A 24,826-nucleotide genomic window follows, 5' to 3' on the forward strand; every position below is an offset into this window, starting at 1 on the left:
GCTGGTCAGCAGGCGTCGAGCATGTGGGCTTCTTGGCCTCCCTCAGCTGGCTGAGGCAACACAACATGCTTTATGGCGTTGAGCTGGCGGAACCATACGATATGAGGTGCTGTTGGCCTCCCCGGCGGGTGAAGTGCACTGTACACACAGGCAATGGGATGAGGCTCATAGGACAGCATTGAAGGACAGTGAAATAGATCCCTGGGGACATCAACGGCTACGGGACCATCTGGAAGGGATTTGGAATGTCGATCGGGGAGTGAGGAGACGGACTACACAGAAGAAGAAGAAGGCTACTCACCGGCCTGCTATGGTACAGAGGCGGACTAACCCGGTCCGTACTGTTGAGGCGGAGGTAGGCTGGCCGGTACTTAGCTGGAGTAGAGTCGTGGTCCAGCGGCCACTGATTGCCGGGCCACCGAAGGCAGTATTGCCGCCCTCACGTCCTCCCCCTAGTGATGGTCGAGGTCTTCATCCTCCTCACCACTCTATGCCTCCCCCTGTGGTCAGAGGTGTTGAGAGGGAGCTGGCTGGGTGAGTGGACATCAGCAAGGGGCTGGACATGGTCCCATCAGTGCTGCTCCCTGGCGGTTGCCGATACCTCGAATAGAGTTTGGGGCCCACCGTCTCAGCTTATCTACAGGGATGGTCATGGTACCTCCTCGAACGGCCGCACCCCCACCGGTGGTCGGTCAGATCAACAGAGGTGTAGCCTCTTCCACCGTTGGGGCTCGCTTTAGGTATGGTCCTCCGGAGTACGTAGTGTAGAGGCTACCCTGAGTGTCAGGTCCGCCTCTCTGGGAGCTCCACTGCTACACTCACATCAATGGCCGACTCCACTTGGTGGTGTCCTGGGAGCTGCATTTAACCGACCGCCGGTTTGGAGGACGACACTACTGGGTGGGAACACAACTGGTACCTTCAGTACAGTTGCTCCACTGGGGTTCTCCTCAATGCGTTGAATAGTGGATCGCTCGAAGTTGGCTGGTTCCATGTGTACTCTGCCACGTTTCCCCCCAGATGTGGTCACTCCTGGTCAAAAGGATTGCGTTTTGGGCTGTAGACTGACTTGCCTTATGGCAGTTGACTTATGACGGCAGTAGCGAAGAACGCCCCACAGCTACGCATTCAGCCGGCCTGGCTTCAACATGATAGACAGGTTATTGACATGTCCTTGGCCCACCACTGGTGGAGGCTACTTCATCAGGTCCTGCGATATTACGCCTACTTTCAAGAGCCTGTGGTGGAATCCCCTGTGGAGAACTACAGGGTTAGGAAGTGAGTGTCTGACTTTACATGGGATTAGAGTATAGTGTTATTATCATCAGATGTACGATACTGTATTACCTCGAGGACGGCTCCCTGCATATACTCGAACCTAAGATCCTCAACAGCGGCCTCCAACAGGTGGGCTCGAGGCGTTGGGCTTGGTTGTGGTGGTACTGGGGTTGTCCTAGGGGGCCTACTTGAAGCGCCATAGAGTGCCCAACGGTGAAGGGGAGTATTTTGGGCCGGAGAACCTACGTTGTGGTATCACCATCAGCGTCTACGGGCGGAAGTTCATGATTACTTCTTGTGATAAGTTCACGAGGGACTTCTACACTGAACACGGACTGGACCTAGGTGGGCCGCTGCTGGCTAGAATGCGTGGATTGACATTGTAGGGGAAGAACGCGAGATTCCGATTGACCAGTACACCGCTTCAGTGAAGAGGACAGCTGAATTGGCTCAGCAGCCTATACCGGAGCTGTCAGGAACAAAAAGTGGGGGTGTTTCTCTCTGAGTCACTCGGCATTGCTGAGCTTGTTGTTATCGTGTAGTAAGCAGGAGTCCTATGAAGGTACACAGAAGCCCTTCTGGGTGGAGGGCACGGTAATCCTAAAATGAGGCAATACTTGGAGAACGATGGGAAAGTGCTGAGGTTCTATGCCTATTGGGACGACAAGACCCGGTGGGAGGGCGTCTAGGGTCAGCGTGGGGTAAGTAAGGTTGGTAGCCAGATACGGCACAAGGCAGTACTACACCATACACTTCTTCCTGGTTGATGACACGTTGGAGATTCTCGAGATCCATACTAGAAATTCTGGTCGTGATCACTACCCTACCTTTTTCAAGCGAGGACCGCTCTCCAAGAGGCCAACACTGGTAGGCTCGGGGCGATGGACGGGCGTCCGAGAGGACCAAGCTCAGGTCCATACCCCAGGGATGTTCGTGGACGAGATGAAGGCCCTATACGAGGAGACGGGCGGACAGACGCTGTATGATGAGCGTCGAGGGGTTAGGGGGATCATGCTGCATCAGGTACACCCCCAACGACCTCTCCACTGGCTCTACTATGGCCGTCTATGGTCGAGACTTCTTCATATACGACTGCGATGCCGCTACGAGGGAGTTCTATAAGAAGTAGTATAATGGTTACTCGACAAAGTCAGTAGTAGGCTCAGGTACAATGGCAACCCACAAGATCCTGTGGAACTGGATGTAGAACCACCAACACACTACGAGCTGACTAAACCACCCCATATAGGTGTGGGCCAGGAGGAGGACTCGATGTGAGATGAAGGGCTCGACTCTTGTGACTATCACTATTGCCTTTTCAGAGGCTCTTGTTATTCCCTCCGTCCGAAGCCCCCACGACAGGATCTAATCAAGAAGATGAAGAACTCTGGTAAGGTACTGCGCTTCGAGGCTAGGATGGAGAACAGGCAACCGGAGGATGCCAACAGAAGGTGAGGGGAGATAGAGCAGTTCATCGAACCTCAGTTCGGCGTGGTAGGTTCATAATTGGCGTTTTCCTGTTGGATGATCAAGTTGCTGTATGGGAGATGAGATGCCGTAATTCTGGACAGACTGAGGGTAAATTCTCGGAGAAATCGAGGAAGAGGAACCCAGCGACTGGACAGTGGTGAGCCGCTCTATCCCCAGTCGCCTCCAGTGGCATGATCACTCCCTTAGGTTTACGCCGACTGAGTTCTTCGTGGGTGCTACGGTTGTCATCGCAGCAATCCCATTCTATATCGTCAGAGCTGATGAATACACTCTCAAGTGGATTTGGCAATTCTTCCATGAAGCTCCAACCTGTCTTATTATTTCAGGTATATGGAGGAGCAAGGATCGTCCCAGGGCTTCCACTACAGTGACATCAACACTATAGCGAGGAAATTGGCTCCCCTACAGTAGGCTTGTTCCATCGCAGAATGTTAGTTAATCTTGCTGTAGATCGTACCAAGACTTTACGTCCCGCGACCGTATTGATCCAGATGAGTTCACTCAGTTGGTGACCGAGGCAACTGGGGAGCGTCTGGTGGACCACGAGATAGTTACAAGTACGTCCGCCTAGGGTTCCTCTCATGATCTCCTTCTGCCCAGTCATTCGCCATTGTGGTGACCTCTCCACTGAGCCCTGCACCATCGATGTCCCAAAGGTCCTGCAGGCTGTCCAGCGAGGTAGCAGTGCTTCCCCTCCGGTCACGATATACTTCTCGTCATCTTCAGCTCTACAGTGAAGTAAGAAGCCATCATGGTGTTAGTAATGACATGTGCTGTTCTTAGCAGACGATATCGATGTCAGACTCTTGTTGGTTTTGTGTTGGAGTCCTCATTACCATTGGCCCCCTCCCAACCGAATCGTCATTACCGAATGGGTGATCATTGCGGGATTCCATCATAACCGTTACCTTCCGCGATAATGACCAACCAACTCTGAACAAATCGTCGAGTATACAAAAGGGCAGTTCTTCGTGTTGTTAAATATCGATGATGATCATCGCAAATTCGAGCCATGGGAATACCCGGCCTGGCACACATCGCTACTGCGAACACAAGTGCCCTACAGAACTCGCGCCGAGAGATGGGCCTCGGTGGTGCACACGTGCTTTTGAGCCACGCACTTGAGTCATCTGTTGATCAAGTTGCCAATAATAAGCTGCGACCAGTAAGTTGGTCAACACATCCACCGCTTTCGCAAAGCGCACTTGGATAAAACCATGTCTGCCATGGCAGAAGAATTTGGGTTATCCTCGTTTTTCCATTCACTGCGTTACCCAACAAAGCATGACTTCACAACGTTACTGTTACCATAACACAACAAGAACAGAACGATCGAAAGCGGTGTATCCGAATGAAATGATTGAGTGGCATTTTCATCTAACCAGAAATCATCGTCAATATCGTCACTCGCTATCGCTGCCAAGACCAATATCCTTCTGGACCATCTTACGACATATAGGATGATAAAATAGCTTATGCTCTTCGAAGGTTCTTCTGGCCAGCTCGGGATCGACTTCGAATAGAGCTCTATACAGAGTGAGTGAGAGACAGACGATTTGACGACAAGACAGCTCACCGATAGAGAGTTCGAGTGAATTTCATCCTTCCCTGCTCCGTCAGTAACTTGACAGCCTCTTTCTTCGCATCATTCCAACCCGATGACAAGGCGAGTTGGATGAAGTCGCAACGTACCTTACAGCGTTGACTGAGTCAAGTCAAGTCACAACACTGGACTTACTTCACAGTTCGTTTCCAGAAAGCCATAAGCATCGTTCATCTTCTTCACTACTTCCGGCGCATATCTTCCATCCTCAAACCTGAAAAGGAGAAAAATCCGACACAAAAAACCGTCAAAATTACAGTGACTGACCTGCCATTATTGATAAGAGCATTAAGCATGATACACTTCTTTGCGCTAGGCCAATCTCTCACACCCGAAACCTCAGGAATAACATCATTGTGTGCTGCCTCCTCCCACTCAGCGGCAAGGGCCTTAGCCTCTTCTACCGGCTTCACATCATATGGAGGCTTGTATTCCGGCATACCCGGAGTATAGAAAAGTTTCTTCCAATCGGGCGTTTCAGATATCTGATTCGCCCATGTGTGATTCTAAATTGGAGTCGATCTACTTCTTACCTTTCCCTCAAACTCTTGCATGAAAAAGTTGGCAAACTGTTCGGTTGTGACTGTTGAGCCGGCAAAAACCTCAAAATACTTGCGAACGAAGGGCTGGAAAACTTCATCGCCTCCAACGAGTTCTTGGAGATACCTGCATACGATATATCCCTCCACTACACAGCAACAACCCGTCACCATAACAGACTGGCTCCCTTTTCATAGGGAACGGTAGAGAAGGAGTCATCTGGATCCACACCACAAGAAAGATCTGGTACGAGGCACGTGAAGTTGTGGTCGGGTCCAATGCTAAGGGATGAGGCAGCTTGATGACAAGACTCCACTTCGGTACCCCTACCGCTCAACACATTGGAGTAGTCCCTGCCAGCCGCTCTCCGCCCGAAGTGCACCACGTTCTTCACCAAAGCATCGCTCCACGATCTTCCGCTCAATGAAGCACGTCATACCCTCATTCAACCAGAAGTGCTCCCAGTTACCTGTTGGTCACAAGGACCATTAAAAGGAGCATTCATAAGAATGCCACTTACGGTTGGTCACAAGATTTCCGCTCCAACTGTGAGCTATCTCGTGGGCAATCACATCAACTTGACTACGATCTCCCGCAAGGAGGGTTGGCGTGACAAAGGTCAGGCAAGGGTTCTCCATACCCCCATATGGGAAGGATGGCGGCACCACAAAGAGATCGTATCTGACGCACGAAGAGCACATACAGGGCAGGTCCCACTTGGTTGTTGAATGCCTACACTCCGAATCGATAAGGTCCACATAGTTCTTCGGCAATGTGGAGTATCTTCTCTGTCTCTTGGAATTCCCACTGAGCTTTGTCAACGACCGAATTCTCAGCCCAAACTGTGCATCCTAAAAGACATAGATATGCCTACAGAGTTCGATGAAGATGAGGACAGAGAAACGGGAAAATATGCACAATATTTTTTGGTGACGATGTGAAAATTACGAGGAAATTTTGGGAAATTCGTATTGGTTTCTCGACACTTCTACCCGAGTTCATATGAAAACTTGTATAATCAGCGGGGAAACCGCTGAGCTCAGCTGAAAAAAGCGAGCATATAATCCAACACTGGATGAGACCTACGAGGACCGAGTCGTTTGCCGACCAATTCTCCGCAGACAATAGCAATAAGGTAAGGTGGGATAGCAACGTCTTGACGGAACGTGTGGGCTGACCATAATCCAGAGAACTCGGGTGGAGTTGTTGATACACCAAAGTCATGTGGAGGCTGAGACGAGGAGATGATGAGGGTAGAGGGGAGGGTTGTTGAGCCCACCTGGCATCGATGGCCTCCTGAAGTTTGTCGAATTGCTGACATCAAACAGAATAGTTCTGTCGGTGCTCTCACACGGGCTGAATAGGTAACCTGCAAACGTCACTAACATCAGCAGTCACGACTCATCCCACCTTGCAGTTGCATCCATCTTGCAAGGGTATCATCGCCCTCGCATGAATAGCCTCACATTGTGAAAACAGAAATGGGTATTTTCCTACGACAAGGCATGACCAAGTGAGAAGTGACCAAACCTACCCCCAGAAGTTTGTTCCTTTGTAAGGAACTGTAGAGCAGAACTGTTACTCGACGTAGCGTACACCACTCGTACGAATAGTTGCTGACCAGCCAGGCACGTCGGAGGTAGGGTTATACGTAATGGGGTTCCCAACACTGGATCCTACACTCAAGCTGAACACACTAACAAAAACGATCAATGCTCACCTTCTGATCCTCTGCCAGTTCGTAAGGAAGTTCTTGGAGTACATATGCTGCCGAAACGCCCGGTATAATGGGGGGATGAGCTGTGACCAAATACACCTACTATCTCAGTAACGAGAACTCAATCGGGGGGCGGGCGAGATTTCACTTGTCGGATCTGCAAATTCCTAGTGTCCAACACCAACTCGCAGGGACCAGTAGTATTCGGCGTACACGTTATATCTACGCGGCCAACCAAACGTGTAGATTCGAAATCCACGGCCAAGTCGAGGTCGAGATGCACCTAGGGGACGACACTACATACACTCCGTTGAAGCCTCCTTCAAGTTTACTACCATCCTAGCTCGGCCCATGCCCAAGGGTTCGCTTAAGCTCGACGGATCGTCATTGTGCTCCTCTGTGTCGAGCACGTCTGCATCGTTCACCAACAACTAACACGATAAAGAGATCTCACGAGTAGTAGAAGGAGTGGTCAACTACCGTAGAAGTACGACTCTCCTCCTCCTCCTCTTTCCCTCGGTGTGGCACTGAACTTTCTTCAAGCTTATTCGACATAAATACGTAGGAAAAACTAATAAGAAAACAATCACAACATTTCAACATACTCAACAACAACATGAGCTATCTCGCGAGAAACAGGTACTCAGTCTTGTGGTGAATATAGTGACACATCTGGACGTTAATATCAACAACACTAAACTTCGCTTCATAGCTCGTCATCCTCCTGCTGTTGAGAACCTGAAAACACCATCATAAAGAGGAAAGCAGTTCACCTTACCCTTATCGTTGAGGGTGAGACCGTCGAGTAACTCAGCAAGGTCCACCTCGGGGGCTTCGTTGTCCTGAACAAGTAGCGTCAAGCAGGCCAGCTACTGGACGACGGAGCGACTTACGTCTGCTTCCCCTTCCTCCTCCCCCTCCTGTGCAGCACCCACATTGCACGGCTCTTTCCATGCCGGGTCACGGAAGAGGTTAATCTGGGATAGAACATCACATAAAGAGAGTAACCCTCAGAAGAACTAGAAGACCTCCTGACGAAGATCCTTATCCTCCTCAATGTCCCGCATAAACTGCTCATAGTCACCATCGTTGGACTCCTCACCTACATTAGGGTACTTCAATAAGCTAGATAATGACAATGATTGTCAGACAATCCCACGCTAGAACCCTGCTACTACTACTACTACTACTACTACTACTACTACTACTACTACTACCAGCATCTTCCTCTCTCTCGAGCCTTCTGAGAATCCACGGACGCTTGCGCTGACGGTGCCGAGTGTATGTTTTCTTGACTATGATCACATCCAGGTTGGTCTTCTCGAGCATCTCCTCATCAATACCCGACACATTCACCGTACGGAGATCGTATCTGTACCAGCAGAGATAGAGAGCATTGCACAATGCAGTAACCACTTCAGTTCTAACCCTGAACGCGTGAAGTTGGTATACGCCAGAGCCTCATATGTGCCCATCCTACGTAGGACTTATTCAAATGATAAACAAATAATGATGTTCCACCTACGTAACACTTAATTAGCAAAATGAGCAATATAAAATACGCTTCGCTCCGCTCATTCGGTAACGACCAAAACGCGAATCCCCCAGTTTCGCACACTCGAACACATAAAACGCACAAGACCTCACCCAGCACAAAGATCCCCTGGTTGGAGCACACCCCCAAGATGCGACCGCACAGTGATGATTTCGGGATCCCCTGTGGTTGCCTCCCCACTGCCCTCAGTGCCTGACAGTATCGATCCACTACACACCCTATTCCAATACCCTCCTTACGCATGAGCTCCAGATCCACCATAGTGTAGCCCTTGAGACCTCGCTTATTGAAAGCAGCCGCCCTAGCAGGACCAGTATCCTCTTCCACGTTGAGGACGGTGAACTCAACCAAATGTCGGCGAGTCAACAACGAATCGAAGGGATTCTTCCAGTACCTGGCAGGTAACCATTTCAATTCTGCGCAGTCTTCCGCCTTACTCAACGCCTGCTAAATCAGACACTTTTCCAGTGAGAGGATCCACAAGGCGAATTTGGCTCGCCACCTACAACGACGCACGTGGTTGTACACTTCACCATGCGCCCTACCTTAGTAACAACCTGGATCGGGTTCACACCACCCAACTTGTTCTTGAGGGCCTTGGGTAGGAATACAACATCGTCCTTACAGACGGGGCACATATCAATCAATGTTGTGTACTTGTAGTTGTATCTAATACGAACAGCGTCCGGTCCAATGCTGGAGTATATTTCCAGTGTGAAGGGAAAATATGCACATGGTCAACTACATGTGCGGAAATTCCGCGGAAATTTCGAGAAATTCTGAATTCATGTGTAAACTTCTACAATTAGTGAGAAAACTCCTGACCTCAGCTGAGGTCATATTAATATTCCAACACGGTCCTCAGCCGACCTTGAAAAATTTCCTCAGTACTTATAAAAGTTCGCATACAAAGGTTGAAATGCACAGTCACGAGAAATTTCCCACGGTCACCAACATGTATGGTTGGCCATGCGCATATTGTTCCACACAGGTCCGTTCGAAGAGAGAACCTACGTCGTGTTATGAGCATCGTGACTTATAAGGTGTTTGCTCTGCTTCACCCTAGAAGGGACCTGAGACCATTCACAGTGATCCCCCGTTCGTCCACTTCCTTTACTCTCTCACCTGGCTCAATACAAACTCCGAGAACTTCTGCGCGTGGCTTCGATGACCAAAGTGGAAGTCTAGCCCATCAGGTGTCCTCTTGATTCCGACCACCTTCTCATGCGCATCGTGCTTCAAGATGAGCTGCTCTAGATAGTAAAAGGTCCGCTTATGATCGGTCTTCTGTCGAACTTGAACCTAACATATCAAGAGCATCCGCGAACCCATCATGGAAATTCTATTTTTCTGATGAAAACTTTTCGTACTTTTCACAATGTTTCCCTCTGCTGAGTTTCAAAGCCAATTAATCCATAATATAATAGTAAAAATTATATATTCCATCACAGCGACAGCGTCAAACGTGAACTGTTTATCACTATAGTGTTTTCAGGTCAATTCAATTTTTAGCCCGAAATTTTCGATAATTTTCCCTTTTTTTTGAGAAAAAAATCCTTCTTCATATTTTCTCCTGGCTGTTTTCAATGAATCACCCAAATTGGTGATCATTTCGAAAAGGCACCACGATGCAATCAGTAATACACTCACCCTTTACTAGACACCCAACTCACCGATGCATTCCAAGTATGCGGGGTGTACGTACGTTTGCAATCGTCACACTGTTGCCAAGCGACCTACCAACACACATCCGGATCAGCTCCTCTTGGGCAGTCGTAGTAGGACTTACGATGAAGTCGACTATCATCGACTGTTGCATGACAGCGCCGTTCATGACCTCTTTCTGAACAGTCAACTTCACCTTCATTCGCTTGCTAGTCGGGGCCTGCCAGATCTGAGGGGCAAGGAAGCATACAAGCTTGACAATATAATGCGCACTTACAAAGTTGGCGTCTACCAGCTTCACCTTGTTGAGACCCTTGATCTTCTTGAGGCAGATCCCCAGGAGCTCACGAGACTCCGGCTCACAAGGTACCCACGGGGGCCGCTGGTACCTTACAAATACGGAATACGGCCAATATTCAGCACGACCAATCCTCCTCATCCTCCGCCTCACCGGTTGCATTCTCGACAGTAGTTGACCACTGCTTGCTTAGAGATGCCCTCGGTGATGTCCACCTCGCCCTTCATGCAGTTGACACACATATTCGACTGGTTCGGTGTCATCGATGCACCACAGACACAGCACAGGACCTGGACATGACTACACTAGCAACCACATCTACGTCACTTACGTTAGCGTAACGTGGCATCTCGTCGTGGACTGAAGTAGTCTGAGCCACACTAGAGTTGAAGGATCTCTTACGGGACATTTACCAACCACACTACTGCACAACCTATTCTCATCATCATACACAGTAAAACTAAAACCATCAACTTCCCTTCATGAAACTGTCGCTTAGCAGAAGTCAGAAAGTCGCACATAGCCGCGTCAAGATGGGAGAGCCGCTAGAGACCACTAGTGGTCCTATTGTATTTAACTAGCAGCAGCAGCAGCAGCAGCAGCAGCAGCAGCAGCAGCAGCAGTAGTAGTAGTAGTAGTAGTAGTAGTAGTAGTAGTAGTAGTAGTAGTAGTAGTAGTAGTAGTAGTAGTAGTAGTAGTAGTAGTAGTAGACCCTGCTGTAATTTCGCTCACAAACCGAGCACTCCGCTCCCCCTCCATCTGCCGCTTTTCCTTAGCTGCGCGTACCCCCCTCCCAACAAGGCCCTAAGCTTGACCAACTGCTGTGATAGTAATCGGCTCGTATACAGCTATCAGGCTCTCCTGTTCGGGACACCAAAGCTTAAACATGACCAAGGCGATCAACCTCAGGTAGTAGGCTAAAGGCTTCAGTCGTCATCATTCCGATAAAGGGAGCTGTACAGTAGCATTATGGTACTCCAACTCAATGTGACGTTAAAGTAGAAGAGGCACTCACCTAGGCATCAATGGGCCAAAAACGGCAGCATTACTGTTCAACCATACAGCAAGAGACGTAAAGGGGAGGGGGGCACAGGTAATCCTTACAAAGCCACTACAGTGGAGGTATCAATTTCGTTAGCAACAGTAGAAGTTCCGGCGAGTTCTGATTTTCTAGTATTGTATTAATAGTTCAGAAGTATGGTAGAAGTAGTTGTAGTAGCAACAGAATAGTACAACAACAAAAACGAGGTGGATCATAAAACAATGAAGTGGTAACAAATCAAAAGGACATTGTGGTCCTTCCAAATCAACAGAAAAATCTCAACAAGTCACTTCTTGTCGCTGCGCTCAGTTCCGTCAGGCTTACTTGTCCACCCCAGAGGAGGCGTGAAGTGCAGCTGACTGTAACCACCAAGGGTGGGCTGAAATAAGAAGTGACCAGCGTGTGGTATGAGCCGTTCCCACTCTTCTCACCAGAGGAGTAGAGGTACCAGGTGAGCCTCCCGAGTAGTAAGCTGCCGGAGCACTAAAGCCGCCTATAGAGCTCGCAGCATCCGACCAGCCCTCCAAAGGGAAGTTATCCAGAATGACCTGACTCAACACGAGGCTCCCATCTCCCATCACCAACTTCTGCTCCTACCGAAGAAGGGTCTTCCTCATTTCGCTGCAGCTGTGCTAAAGCCGTAGCCAGCAGGCTCGGTTCGCCAATAGCACACAAGTCGGCCAAAGCTCTATCGTAGTTGACAGCAGCATCTGCCTCACCACCTGCGCTCATCGCTGATGATGACGATAGTGCTCCCGAGGCTTGCTGGTGACTCGAGTGCTCCATAATAGAAGAATTAACCATACGAGGGTACTGACCGATCGATCGATCTCTCTGGAACCTGCTATATGTATAACACCACCAGGACGAAGTCACCTTCAGATGATTACCAAGGCCTTATTTGTTTATTAGATTGCTGCATTACACTGGATGCGCGGAAATGCTCCATCAGCTGCTTTGAACCCTGAAGCCTCGCAAACGTAATTTTGCATATCTGATATCGACCAGTCTGGCAGGCTCCCAAGAGTGGATACTACTACCTTCTCCGAGTTGAACCTCTCCCACTTCTTCCCATCAAAAGCCCGTACCAACGCGGGAATACCTGCAGAAAAGAAGCTTCACTCGGAATTGAACTCACGCCCTCAAGATAGATAACAATCCCTCATACCACTGCACCAACTACTCTACACACAACCACGTCTCACTTATTCGCGGGTTCGCGAAGTCGATAAAGGCATAGCCAACATTGCACTTGTTTCGAAAATCCATAGGGAGGTAAAAGAAGTCATATTGACCGCATATGTTGGGTACCTAGTGAACCAGTAACGGCAATCAACCTACAGTGAGAGCAGCTAAGCCTAGTACTTGCAACGATAACAAGACGAGTCGGGAGTCCACTCCTCCCCTACTACCGAATCAAACAGCCTAAGGAGCATCTTCTGAGTGTACTTGTTGGGTATATTGCGTATCATACAAGTTGTCCGAGGGTCGGCTCCACTAACTACTCTATCTAGGTCGATTACAAACTGCGAGTTTGGAACCGCAGGGGTCTTTGGGTACCGACTGCTGCTCATCGTTTCAGACGCACAAGCTGAAGAACAATTATAGAAAGCAGCAAGAGCCGTGCCATGATACTCACTAGTTTTATCCGGGAACGTACGATTCGCGATAGCTACGCCTTGTCCTACTGAAGAGACCACTCGTGGTTGCTGGTACCTCATTAGAGCCACCAGTCAGCACCACACCCCGCGCCACTACCTACCCCATCATAGCGGCCCGTTGAGCTCCAGAACAGGAACCTCCAGGAGGATGGGTACTACCGATGTGATCTAATCGATCAGTGTTACAAGGCGACTCTCGCCTCCCCCTACTAGTACCTTTGCTGGACCCTGACAACGATCTGGGCCGTGCCCTAGGTGCTGAAGTAAACAGAAGTCTAGTGACAGTCCCTCCATTGCGAACCGGTAGTACCAAGTCCCATGGCTCGGCCGAGCTCCAGTCCCGAAGCGCCCAGAGTGGCATTTATCGACGCGCAAGCTCTCGAGTCGAAGAATTCAGCGACAAGGGAACAGTCCTGGTGAAACAAAATCTGCCAAGAGCATCCAAATCTATTACTGATACCTGAAAACTCATTCGGCGGAGATCTCCAAAATGAGTGAGTTCCTCCCGAATAGTATCGAAACTGTCAGTGCCGCTCACACTGAGCACTACTTTACGTATTTTTTCGCAATCGGGTGTTGATACATATTCTGCTGAAGTAGATAGCCCGGCCTACATGAAAAGGAACTATAAACAGTTCAAGGTTGCCTCCCAGCAGCACCTCGTTGAGGCTGGTGAACGCTCGCTGAGCCGCGCGAAGATCGAAATAAGCCACGACAACGGTGTGGTCAAGATGAAAATTCGAAAAATCGACCCATCGCACATCGCCAATCTGAGATCATAACGTCCTACCATGTCCGATATTTACCCCTCGAACCTTGTTCAAGACTTCGAAAATTTGCCCCAATTGAAGTGCTTGCTGCTGCTGTTCCCCTCCTTGCGTTGCAGGGAACAACACACGGAGGCAGTCGGTCGGGGCAGCATCCTGTACAGGTGTTTGGCTACCTACTCACCGACCCGTATAGGCGGACCACGAGGAGAAGAAAGAGCTACCCGTCGAGCTGTGCAGGAGCGAATCCTCTCGAGCTGCCTCCTGCCTGACGGCTGGTGAACTAGACATTGGTTCCAAGAACTGATTCACTCAGGACAGTGATTTTTGAGGGCTGACATGCTCCGTCTGTGCATATAGTCTACAATAGCTGCTCTGTAGGTCCCTGTTCAAATGCTGTCAATTCAACTCTCTCGAAAGCTTCCAACTTGTTGAACGCGTTTGCGGAAATGAAGCGCTCGCCCTGACAACGCAAGTTGACTAGTGTCTCTCATTCGAGTTTATTATTTCCATGAGGCTAATTATGTTCGCATAGTTCGAAGCCTAACCTGAGAGCATTAACCACGTATTCACCACTTTTTACAACGACTTCTTACATGTGGGTGTTAATATGGTCTGATGGTTGAGCGTACATCTAACAATCCTGTGGTTGCTGGTTCTAGACCAAGCGTGTCTATTTGCGTCTTTCCTCGAGGCCGTGGTTCTGTAGCTTATCGTCCCCTCCACCCGTGCAGTTATGCTTCATTGTGCAACATGCAAGAGTTGAGCTACCTCTGGTATGCCTCAATCAAACTAGAATTCCGTTTTGTGTGATGAGCATCCATCGTTGAACTAGTAAATACACATACAGCCTGTACATACATAACAGAAGGGTTTGTATCGTGCCTCCTTGGAAAGTGTCAAGGACTTTGGACTTTGCTACGTGGCTGAGTAGGGTTGGAGGTCTGAGTCTAAATTTACGTGAAGTCATCCCAGAGTGTCTTGGTGTGTAGGTTCCGAATGTTGTATAAGGCCCGACGCTGAGCTCTGCCAAGTTCTCATTGAGGCGAGCACTACTGTGGTGTCTGAACCCGTCTAATGCCTCAGTGCGGGGAATGCTCGTACTGAGTCACAGTCAAGATTCAGCTTACAATCTGACCATGGTGTGGTATTTCCCTGAGACCACAGCAAGGGGTCAGACTCCGTCTTGGAGTCGGCGCATTCAGTTCATATCTGCTCATTTCCACATTTCACGGGAATGTACTCAGGCCTCATTATTTTTATTGATGCCCCCTAAGCATGAAGCTAAACCACCGCCCATTGAGGACGACATTGACGTGATGATAGACTGTCTCAATGCACGGATACTGTAACTTTGATACTTCTATACTCTCCTAGTCGTCCCGTCATTCAGGTGTGCTCTTAGCGAACCGAACCCATCCCAGGACGTGCCTTTTGACCAGACCTCTGCCAGATCACGCAGCTCGACAGGAAGTGAAGGGCGAACAGAAAAAGGTAATGCCACTTTTGCTTATATCTTCTAATGGTGTCATTGGGAGGTTAACAAGCTTGGATAAGATCAACTCAGAGTTCTCATGAAACTCTGATTCATTGTTCAATACTGCGTGTTGACTTCCATCAGAACGACCTAAGCTCGCGTTTGGTCGTCGACTACCTGCGTCCAAGGATCAGAAGCAGGCCCGGTCAGCTCAAGTGCGGGAGTTGAGTGACGAGATTCGCCGGCAGAGAGTTGAGGTAGTAGTCCCTTGGCACCGACTATCGCATTTCCAATGCTTCACATGACAGATTAGTCGCCTAGTACGGCTACTCAGCACGAAGCAATCCGAAGTGGACCGATTAAACCAGGTAAAGACAACAACACACTGAGACCAACTAAGTCCTCTTGCTCAGTCACTGGCCTCAAAGGAGCAACCTGAGGAAGTATCGACAGCCGATATGATGGTCATAAAGCGAAGGCGTCGTGCCCGACACCCTTCGAAGAATCCATCCCCTGCTCTGGCAATTCTCCCGACACCGCGTCCCAAGCTGGGAAGGAGTTGTGAAAGCTACTGTATAATACAATAAGTGTTCCCTGTAAGCTACTGCTCAACATGCGCCTTTTGGTGTCTACTACCGTATATGTGGTTTCGTGTTCTTTAAATTGAGGGGATACCCGCGGTAAGTACATGTGCTATCGACAGAAATTTCACAAGCGCGAGTGTAGAACTATTCCCTTTGCATCAACTCCGTGAAGAGGTCCTGGATAATAATAACCGAACGATTATACTACTAACAACTAAATGCATTCATTGCAATAGTAGGCTACGCCCGAGCGTTCTTCAAAGGTTCTTTGTAGCCCCCCTCCAGTGTTCATCACCAAATGGCACTGAATCCGTCTATAATCAGATTGGAATCCCCCGTGGACAGGCATGATGTGACGTTACTAGTGGCAACTCAAAAGCAAATGACAATGAAGATAGTGTAGCTATGTAACAGAGGCATCGGATGTCTTGTGAAAACAGGAACAGACAGAAACTTCCGTCTAAAGGCCACCTCCCCATCAATCAACGTAGTGGAATGAACTGAGAGCGAACAGATAAGTCATGGTACTCGATCATCAACGGACTTACTCCTTATAAACAAGCTATTTACTCCTGTTGCTGCTGCTGTTCGCCTTCAGCGGGCTTGTTAACTATGGGCTTCATAGCGGGATAGAGGATAACCTCCTTGATGTTAATGTTATCCGTAAGGAACATGCAGAGTCTACCAACGAGCAATACTATACTACAATGCCAGCGGGACATTAATCCTACCTGTCAACACCAAGACCCCAGCCACCAGTAGGAGGGAGACCATACTCCAATGCAGTGACGAAACCATTGTCAACATCACAAGCCTCGTCATCGCCCTAAGACCATTACCATATACTGACACATAGGAAAGACAATTGACGCTGTTACCTCAGCCTTGGCCTGGGCCTGGGCGGTGAAGCAAGCCAACTGCTTCACAGGATCGTTCAACTCCGTGTAAGCATTGCAGATCTCCTTACCCATGATGAAACCCTCGAACCTGCGCGTATACATCCAGAAATGCCTACTCCCTATTCCGTTGATTACCTCTCTGTGAGACCAGGCTTGGATCGGTGCCACTTGGCGAGAGGCGACATGATCTGGGGATGCTCAGTAATGAAGGTGGGGCTCACAATCTTGTCCTGAGAATCAAATACTGGGACCTAGTTTAGAGTTGAAACTTTTCAACGACATCGCAAATTCCCTGCACTCTAGAGAGGTCCAGCGTTCCCTACCTCAATGAAGAACCCGCAGAGCTTGTCGAGAAGGCGAGCGGAAGTCCTGGGAGCAGGGCACTCCACATCGAACTTGCTCGCTAAGTCGTCCAACTGCTGCCGGGCTTCCTCGGCGGCGAAGTCGCGGTTGAGAGACACACCGGCTTGGCGCTCAATCTCCTCGACCATGGACACCTACCAGTGAGAACATGAAGCATCCTACGTGAATATGCACTAGGTACTCTCTTCCATGGAGGAGCGAAGTTGATCTCCTTAGCGGGACCCTCAGGGCCCTCAGGGTGGAAGGTAACCATATAGGTGCCGAAGATAGACTTCACCTGAATCATCGGGGATGAGCTTATGAACGACGAATTGAGACCGTGTCACCATGCCAGAGATCATCTCCTCAGTCATGTTCATGAGATCGTTGTAATCAGCATAAGCCATATAGAACTCGCACGAGGTGAACTCGGGGTTATGAGTAAGATCAATACCCTGAAACCACAAGAGTTCCTACTTGGGGTCGCTGCTCATGACACTTACCTCGTTACGGAAGTTCTTGCCGATTTCGAAAACACGATCAAGGCCGCCAACGACGAGCATCTTGAGGTAGAGCTCGGGAGCGATACGCATGTACAAGTCGAGATCGAGTTCGTTGTGATGAGTGATGAAGGGCTTGGCCGAAGCACCACCGGCAATCATGTTCATCATGGGAGTCTCGACCTCCATGAAGCCACGGTTACCCAGGAAACTGAAATTAATACGATGTGAAAAAAGATTGGTATGAAGAGCTTACCTGCGGATATAGCCGATGATCTGAGATCGTCTTTGGAAGGTCTCTCTCACATGAGGGTTCATGATGAGATCGAGATATCGCTGTCGGAAGCGAACCTCCTGGTCCTTGAGGCCGAATTGGGCCTTAGGGAGCATATGCATGCAGGTGGAAAGAAGGCGAATCTCCGAAGGGAAGATAGAGAGCTCACCACGCTTGGACTTGCCGACAACACCTATATAGTGACAATGAAGTCCAACCGAGGGGAAGGGGAATTCCTTGTTACCCTTAACACCGATAATGTCACCGCGATGGACCTCCTTGTGAGCCGTGGCGAAGTCAACATCGCCGGTCCAATCTTGGGCGACGGACATGACCTAAGGACACGCTACCTGGATGATACGTGCAGATACCCCACCTGAATCTTATGGCCATCCTCCCAGAGATCGTAGAAAACCATATGCTTGCCGCTCTCACGCTTGGACATGGCGCGACCAGCTAAGCAAACAACCTATGGATGATGAGTAAAAACTAATGCTACTGAAGCTCGAATGATCTCACATCGCCGGTGTGCTGACCAGCCTCAAGATCGGTGTACTTCTGAGTAACCTCAGCAATAGTGGAATCAACAGGCCACTTGTGAGGGTATGCCTCTCGGCCAGAGGCTCGGATGGCGTCGAGTTCACCCAAACGGTTGTTCCGGTACCTTCACGGAGCATCACATCACCAACCAGTTATCGAGTCTTCCCTACTGAGTGGGGTCCAGATCCTCATCGCTGACCTTATCAGCCTTGGCCGCCTACAACAGGGAAGTACAACTCCAAATCTGACATAGTTCCGTCACCACCCACCTTCTGTGCGGCCATCTTAGCCTCACGCTCGGCCTTCTTAGCAGCAGCGGCCTTGGCCTTGGCCTCGCGGGCCAAACGCTTACGCTCGTGGGCGGGGAGCTTCTGAGGAGTCTCAGTCGAGTCTGAGACATTCAAAATCGTATAACGTGACCTCTGGCTAACTCCTTGATACCGTTAGTGACAGGCACTGCTGTTGCGGTATTGGGTTCCTCTGAGGGGGTAGTCATCAGTGAGCGGTAGTGAAGTATCGGACGGAAGAAGCTTAAAGACGATCGAGAGGATTGAGTGTTCCGGGAGAAGGCCGATGTGGCTCTTATAATTGTCCAATGCATAAACTGCCCGCGGTGCGGACAGTTGTCAATCTCCCGTCGCTATACTCGTCAACTCAAAGCCGGAAAGAATGCATGAACCAATATCACCACGGCATGCATCATGAATCGCCCTCTATACGGGAATGCAGATAGTTGAAAGCCAACAACCGCGCCTCATTCAAGTCTACGATATCAAAGGCCAATCGATTAAAATGAGAAGCGCGACGAGCACGAGATTCTTCATCTGCATGAATAGAGCAAGATGTGTTAGCGCTCGCCCATAAAGTAGGACATGGGCTATGTCCCTGATTCTCGTGGGGGTGATGCAGAGTAACACCTTTTCCCGTGCAAGTTAGACGGACGTGCAGGGAACTATGTCAGTGTCACATCCAAGAAGGACAACAAGTATTCATGTTTGACACAAGCGGGAAATGTCGAGGGCAAGTTTGACAATATGCATTCATCTTTGACCATCCCTCGATCTATCGGGTCCAAGATTGAACAGTCGAGCTCGAGAAGAAAGTCGTCTCTATCTTGAGTTACAGCCTCGAATGCTATAGGGCATCGCTACTGTAATCGAATTTGATTGGTAGATCATGAGTGAGGGCGATGCTGCAATATTGGCGCCCTCCCAATGAGGAGAGAGAGTAACCTCAAGGCGTACTTGGGGTAAAGTGGATGACACCAGTATCGATATCACCTCGGGTCAGGTCCCTGACTCTTTGAAGGTGAGCGATGCTGCTTGGAGATATGCCTCATGAGTATTTCAGCTTCATTGGAGATGTCCGCCGATTAAACAGAAATAAACAAGTGACAATAAGCGGCGCTCTTGTAACAGCAGATCCCGAGATGATGGGAATGAGGACGTTGCCTTCCGTATGGTATTCAACGCAAATGTGTCCGGCGGTCATGGCTATGCCGTCGGCAACTCTATAGAAACGTCAGAAATATGACAGAAATCCTCGAACATAAGAGAGATCCCATGGTCGAGCTTGATTACTCTTGACTGCTACGTTTCCAATACTCTCTGTTCATGTGGTGCTGTTACAAGTCATTTGAGATGTGGAAGTTACTCATGTGATGAAAAGGTCAGCAACCTAATTCAGCTAAACATAATGTCATATTCAACCGAACAGCACGTGCGTCGACACGCTAGACAGAGAGTGGTTGCTGTGCTCATTCGGATGAATCAATGGGTGTGTCGAGATCCATCGCCACTACTCGACTGCTTGGCCTTGCTCTGGGAGTATGCCCTTCCGGCGGTTGCGGCATACGACAAGTCACCAGGGATTTCCTTAGAAACCACTTGTACAGGGAGGGTACTCTTCGGCAGACTTTCACCAGGCCGTTGCCTCATACTTGATGAGAAAGCTTCATCACATGACTACTCGGTTACGGAAGTTGATCTCCGTCATGGAACACAGCACTCGCGAACAATCCGCAACCCTTTAGACGGTGCTCGAGTAAAAGAGTTCTGCGCTGATCCCAACAGTGGTAGACTTATACTAATCGGCTATTATGCTACCCGAGGCGGCCTTTATCCAGAGCGAATAGGATATACTACTCGCAGTATCAGTGATGGTGACAGTCGCGAGCCGAGGAACTCGGGCGAGAGTTCGGACGAGTCTGGAGACATAGTGACGATGTCTGCACCGCTACTCGACTGCCAATTCGATCATAGTCTGTGCTGCTGCCCCTCGAGCGAGGATGGTCGTCCAGTGGCCGCATACTGTATATCTAGCCCATCCCATGCTACTGGCAAACGCTACGTCAGTCGGATCCATCTCGAACCTCCTGCGCTGTTTGGACGATCAGAAGATCTCCTAGAAGTAAAAAATTCCGTCCATGAGATGCGAGTTTTCCTCATGTCGGGTGAGATCACAGTCCTACTTCTTGCTCGTGGTGACGATCGTGATAAGAGCCCAACTATTTACACGTGGAAGCCTGGTGGTCCTCTGCTCCAGAAACGCGTAATGGAGAGCTTCCACGTTAGCCTCAATATTGGCTCTCCCGGATGTCACCCTCCGCCAGAAGCCTTGGTCCTACTCGATGGTGACTTCCCAGGTCGGAAGTTGAGAGCCCTCGATCTTTTCGAGGGCAGCGTGATATATGAGGTCGATGCCCCTAAGGGTTCAGAGTATTCAGCTTGGTTCTTCATCGACAGCTCTGCTGCAAAAACAGATCGTTCTCGAATAGACTTCGGCCTGCTATGGGGTACAGCTAAAGTGCAGAACACCTCGTGGCAGCTCCTATGCTGGTCTCCAAAATATCAGTAAATTTCTTACAGGGATAGTAATGATGATACTGTTGGTGAAGCTCCATATTTTTATCATAACTAGAAGTATATTGAATCCTTCCGGCGTATGTGTGCGCGATGCTACGCACATGGCCATTGACTTGCGGGGCGGCGGGGATTGTGCTAGCTTCAGTTTGTCTTTGATTATCCAGGGTGCGAGAAGTTCAGCTGACTACGAAGTTTGAACCCGAGATCTTTACCTCAAGAAGTCTCATATATATTTGACGTTTGTTGCTACTATCTCCTCCGTCATAGTGATAGAAAACGCATGACTTTTTGCAGTGTCGGCGCCGGTCCTGTCTTGACAATATGCATATATGCTCTTTCACCTAGTTCTCTGCATCTTTCTGGTGTTTGGTTGGGTTGCGAGTCCCACGTAACCAGCTCAGTCCGTCAAGCTAACAACCAACAGCAACCAAATATGAGAATAATCTATACGAATTACGTTCTTGCGCGACGACTAAGAGAGAATTTGAGTTTTCACATTTGCCCAGAGAACCAACCACGTTAGGTTCGCCTGAGAGCATGAGTCTCGGCTAGGTCTCCAGTATCATGTCCAACTAGAGTACAACTCAATCTCCTGGCCAAGTCATAAGAAAAAAAGGCAGCGTTTTTCCGCAGCACCTTAGTTCAGAGAAATCGCGTTAGTTTAATCAAAGACTTTGATATTAATAAGGGACGAACTACATGACATTCTATGTCTCAAGTTACTCGGGCGCATCAACGTAGCGGAGATAAGGCTTCCCACTGGGCAAATCCTTGATCTCGAGATTCTTGAAGCGCTTCTGAGCATCCTCCGTGGCGACATTTGGAGCGACGATGACACGTTCGCCCTGCTTCCAGTCTACCGGAGTAGCTAGACTGAAGTCAGCCGTGAGATGCAGACTGTCGAGGGTACGAATGAGCTGAGATTAACAGTTGTGTGAGAGTAGATACTTCAGGAAGACATAGATGAAACCGTTCACCTCGTCATAGTTTCGGCCGGTGGTAGCGGGATAGACTATGGACAGCTTCAGCGTGTGGTCGGGTCCAATGACGAATAGTGCACGAGCTGGTAGGGGGATTCCGGCAGCATCCTTCTCATTGGGATCCAGCATGCCGAGCAGACTCACCTGATCATATGTAACGATGCAAAACATCCTCCCAAAAGCACACTTACGATCTCTCGATCGGGATCGGCGATGATAGGGTAGGAAAGGTCATCGCCTGGCAAGCTCTGATAAGCTAGAACATCCTTACTCCAAGCGTGGTGATCCGGGACGCTGTCGCAGGAAATGCCTAGCAGAAGTTCGCGAACTCGTAAGGCTTATAGATCAGCGGCTAGCATGGATACCGATGAGCTTGACTCCACGCTTGGTGAACTCGTCCTTATTCTTCTCTAGTTTTCCCAACTCGGTGGTGCAGACCGGAGTGAAGTCCTTGGGATGCGAGAAGAGAATCTGACGGAGATATGTGATGAAGATGCAACTGGTGAGTGACTCACTGTGTAGGGCCTCTTCGGGTCGCTATCCAAGAAATCATGGAATTTGAAGTCACCTTTAGTAGTCTGGCAGTCGAAGTTAGGGAATTCGGCACCGAGCTTCTGCTTGAACTCTGGCATGGATGGGGGGGGAGTATAACAACACCGCGGTGGTCAACTGAGGCTGCTCTGGGGGTTAACCGACTACATCATAGTACAACAGACTGCGACCCGCAGACGACAATGGGGAGCATTTCAACTGTCGCATGTAGGCCAACGCAGGCACTGGTCATGTTGATCGTATATCTGTGACGACGACTCGAGTTACAACGATCAGAGATGTACGTAGGATCTGCGAATGAATGTGTCTGCGTACGATGTGCAGCACGAGCTTGCACGCATACACATTTGTTATTCTTGTGAGCGTAATGTGTGCCTCGTCTCTCGCGCATCCAAGATCTTCTCCCTCTGACTTGAGTTCATCTTCCAAACGCCCAATTTTTCTCAAGTTTCCTTGCGTAGTTTGAACAAAAGTACTCCTAATTACATCGCCTGTGGTAGAGATCGATGATCGATCTTCCATATCCATTGTGCGTTGTATAATGAGAACTGTACAACTCTATGTGACATAGAGTTGTACAAGTTCTCATTATACATAGACTATGTCACATCGATCGGTCTTGGTCTTAGGAGCCATGACAGACACAACATTATAGCTCTTCCAGTAGGTAAATAGAGCAGTGTATAGGAGGACTAAGGATCTCTAGCTAAAGGTCAGGCTAAGTATCAAGGATTATGTGCATATGATTATGGTCTTCTTGAGAGCACATCATCGCGTTAATGAAGGAGGAACTGAATCGGTTCTGGATGACTAGGGCATTCTGAGCTCATGCCAAGTTCTGAGATTTTCTGTTGGCCAATATCGAGTAAAGGATACAGCTAGAAGAGCAGATCAACAGAAAACTGGAACAACTCGTAAAGAGGCGGTAAGGTGGGCGTCCAATCGTCGAGATTCACGAGCGGATCTCTGTCGTCCGATGAGTCCATCTCTGAACGCTGACGATATAGAAGATTCATCTTTCTCAGCCTTGATAAATAATCTGTCACTGAGCGCCTGCGTTTTGCCAATCAGTCGTAAAGACATCTTACAGAGGCCCACCGGACAGCTCGGCCACCTCACGTGTCCCTCGGGTTGATATATCCACCTGCCATATCATGCCTCAGTTCCTCTGTTCTGAGTCAAATCTCCCTTGGCATATTGACGATCCATCATGCCTGTTGAATCGGACGTCATGCTATGCAAGCAGCGAGGCAACCAATGTGAGCATATACAACTTCGATTATCATGCCACTGTTCGAAACACCTCGACTGATCGATTGATCGCAAAATCTTCGCACTCGAGTGATTCTTCCTAGGTCGAGAGTGTCTTCTTGATGACACCGCCAACGCGCTGAACATGCACAGAAGTCGATGTTTATTCGAAAGGTCAACAGGGAACTGCCTACCAGCAGGTCTACTTTCAAGAGTACCAAACGCCCTCCAGCCTCACTATCATCGCTGTGTGGTTCACAGGGTCCTTCACGAGACTTCGTGCTCGATCCCGACCAGTGCCCGCTCGTGCGAAGTCCATATCGTCAGTATCACCGGCGAATAGCAGCTCTCTCAGCTGGAGTGCTCGCCTTCGCTCTCGCATTATTCGTGGGCCGACTTTCGATATGGATGAAGCAGCGTGTGCTAATCCTCAGGTTGTGACAATATGGGTTGTACATATGCGTTGCTTTCGTCGTCGTCGGACATTGAGTGTGCGCAAGGTTATGATGCGTATATTGGGCAAATGTAGGCGCAAGCCGCTTTGCCATTCTCATGACCTGACCGAGTTGCGAAGTGTTGATGATCTATGAAAAAAGGAGTTGTTGAAGTTATCAGTGATGGGGAATGCAGGATGCACCGTCCAAGGGCCTATTTCACAAGCCCCCGTTAGGCACGAAAATTGCAAGGCGCTAGGCGACTTTTGCACAGTACGAGGATTAGGCTCTTTCACAAGGGCTACAATTCGGGGCCTAAGGGCGAAGCGAAGGCACCTGTGCCTATCAGGTGCAAGGTGCACCACCTAACGTGATTTGATTTCACAAGGGCAATTCAGGAAACCCACCTTACGAGCCTTACGGACCTCCGCGTCTTTCACGCTTTGCACGTTTCGTCTGTTCCTATACGGATTCTCTTGTCGTTGTTATCGCATGGATAACATATACACCTC

The 24,826-nt window shown here is 49.3% G+C and overlaps 7 protein-coding genes across 7 annotated transcripts; 2 read left to right on the plus strand and 5 right to left on the minus strand.

Annotated features, from left to right (window-relative positions):
• Positions 1–1,090: 1,090 nt before the first annotated feature.
• Positions 1,091–3,506, plus strand: Pmar_PMAR001238 (conserved hypothetical protein; the record flags this gene model as incomplete). The annotated part of the gene is made up of 16 exons (XM_002780599.1): positions 1,091–1,159; positions 1,208–1,278; positions 1,329–1,407; positions 1,458–1,623; positions 1,665–1,763; positions 1,867–1,951; positions 2,001–2,258; positions 2,302–2,403; positions 2,445–2,552; positions 2,601–2,729; positions 2,777–2,905; positions 2,956–3,045; positions 3,096–3,176; positions 3,220–3,326; positions 3,370–3,447; positions 3,496–3,506. 16 exons carry the CDS (start codon positions 1,091–1,093, stop codon positions 3,504–3,506), a joined length of 1,662 nt encoding a protein of 553 aa, XP_002780645.1.
• Positions 3,507–4,132: 626 nt separating this feature from the next.
• Positions 4,133–7,184, minus strand: Pmar_PMAR001239 (Leukotriene A-4 hydrolase, putative; the record flags this gene model as incomplete). Its single annotated transcript, XM_002780600.1, has 17 exons — positions 4,133–4,296; positions 4,346–4,461; positions 4,508–4,586; positions 4,640–4,857; positions 4,906–5,038; positions 5,083–5,193; positions 5,243–5,381; positions 5,433–5,593; positions 5,649–5,763; positions 5,999–6,104; positions 6,192–6,281; positions 6,323–6,405; positions 6,447–6,588; positions 6,633–6,728; positions 6,778–6,912; positions 6,965–7,060; positions 7,110–7,184. 17 exons carry the CDS (start codon positions 7,182–7,184, stop codon positions 4,173–4,175), a joined length of 2,019 nt encoding a protein of 672 aa, XP_002780646.1. The 3' UTR covers positions 4,133–4,172.
• A 66-nt stretch (positions 7,185–7,250) lies between these two features.
• On the minus strand, positions 7,251–10,556 carry Pmar_PMAR001240 (nonsense-mediated mRNA decay protein, putative; the record flags this gene model as incomplete). The annotated part of the gene is made up of 16 exons (XM_002780601.1): positions 7,251–7,367; positions 7,403–7,471; positions 7,523–7,606; positions 7,658–7,731; positions 7,847–8,001; positions 8,277–8,346; positions 8,424–8,578; positions 8,622–8,686; positions 8,730–8,853; positions 9,199–9,257; positions 9,310–9,486; positions 9,858–9,920; positions 9,974–10,078; positions 10,127–10,238; positions 10,301–10,437; positions 10,479–10,556. 16 exons carry the CDS (start codon positions 10,554–10,556, stop codon positions 7,251–7,253), a joined length of 1,644 nt encoding a protein of 547 aa, XP_002780647.1.
• Positions 10,557–11,147: 591 nt separating this feature from the next.
• On the minus strand, positions 11,148–13,908 carry Pmar_PMAR001241 (hypothetical protein; the record flags this gene model as incomplete). Its single annotated transcript, XM_002780602.1, has 15 exons — positions 11,148–11,568; positions 11,621–11,737; positions 11,787–12,030; positions 12,080–12,183; positions 12,230–12,291; positions 12,395–12,500; positions 12,602–12,780; positions 12,829–12,905; positions 12,952–13,018; positions 13,067–13,108; positions 13,161–13,263; positions 13,311–13,460; positions 13,510–13,620; positions 13,666–13,793; positions 13,842–13,908. The coding sequence occupies 15 exons, from the start codon at positions 13,906–13,908 to the stop codon at positions 11,476–11,478; spliced, it is 1,650 nt and encodes a 549-aa protein (XP_002780648.1). The 3' UTR covers positions 11,148–11,475.
• A 2,159-nt stretch (positions 13,909–16,067) lies between these two features.
• On the minus strand, positions 16,068–18,839 carry Pmar_PMAR001242 (lysyl-tRNA synthetase, putative). The gene is made up of 16 exons (XM_002780603.1): positions 18,675–18,839; positions 18,503–18,624; positions 18,404–18,450; positions 18,213–18,357; positions 18,070–18,162; positions 17,938–18,028; positions 17,676–17,886; positions 17,423–17,630; positions 17,267–17,374; positions 17,122–17,217; positions 16,901–17,074; positions 16,713–16,807; positions 16,557–16,665; positions 16,410–16,504; positions 16,227–16,359; positions 16,068–16,178 (listed from the first exon to the last, which is right to left on the minus strand). The coding sequence occupies exons 1-15, from the start codon at positions 18,832–18,834 to the stop codon at positions 16,245–16,247; spliced, it is 1,869 nt and encodes a 622-aa protein (XP_002780649.1). The 5' UTR covers positions 18,835–18,839; the 3' UTR covers positions 16,068–16,178; positions 16,227–16,244.
• Positions 18,840–20,678: 1,839 nt separating this feature from the next.
• Positions 20,679–21,089, plus strand: Pmar_PMAR001243 (hypothetical protein; the record flags this gene model as incomplete). Its single annotated transcript, XM_002780604.1, has 1 exon — positions 20,679–21,089. The coding sequence occupies one exon, from the start codon at positions 20,679–20,681 to the stop codon at positions 21,087–21,089; it is 411 nt and encodes a 136-aa protein (XP_002780650.1).
• A 635-nt stretch (positions 21,090–21,724) lies between these two features.
• Positions 21,725–22,709, minus strand: Pmar_PMAR001244 (peroxidoxin 2, putative; the record flags this gene model as incomplete). Its single annotated transcript, XM_002780605.1, has 5 exons — positions 21,725–22,014; positions 22,075–22,221; positions 22,269–22,387; positions 22,443–22,548; positions 22,593–22,709. The coding sequence occupies 5 exons, from the start codon at positions 22,707–22,709 to the stop codon at positions 21,817–21,819; spliced, it is 687 nt and encodes a 228-aa protein (XP_002780651.1). The 3' UTR covers positions 21,725–21,816.
• Positions 22,710–24,826: the final 2,117 nt, after the last annotated feature.

Source organism: Perkinsus marinus (genome assembly GCF_000006405.1).
Source record: "Perkinsus marinus ATCC 50983 genomic scaffold scf_1104296944404, whole genome shotgun sequence".
Lineage (NCBI taxonomy): Eukaryota > Perkinsozoa > Perkinsida > Perkinsidae > Perkinsus > Perkinsus marinus.

Bases quoted from the DNA above. Each gene is read 5' to 3' on its own strand.
- Pmar_PMAR001242 (XM_002780603.1), bottom strand. From the start codon at position 18,834: ATGCATTGGACAATTATAAGAGCCACATCGGCCTTCTCCCGGAACACT. The intron at 18,163-18,212 runs GTGAGATCATTC...CATCATCCATAG, and splicing joins CTGGTCAGCACACCGGCGAT to GTTGTTTGCTTAGCTGGTCG. The intron at 17,375-17,422 runs GTAAGTGTCATG...TTGTGGTTTCAG, and splicing joins GCAAGAACTTCCGTAACGAG to GGTATTGATCTTACTCATAA.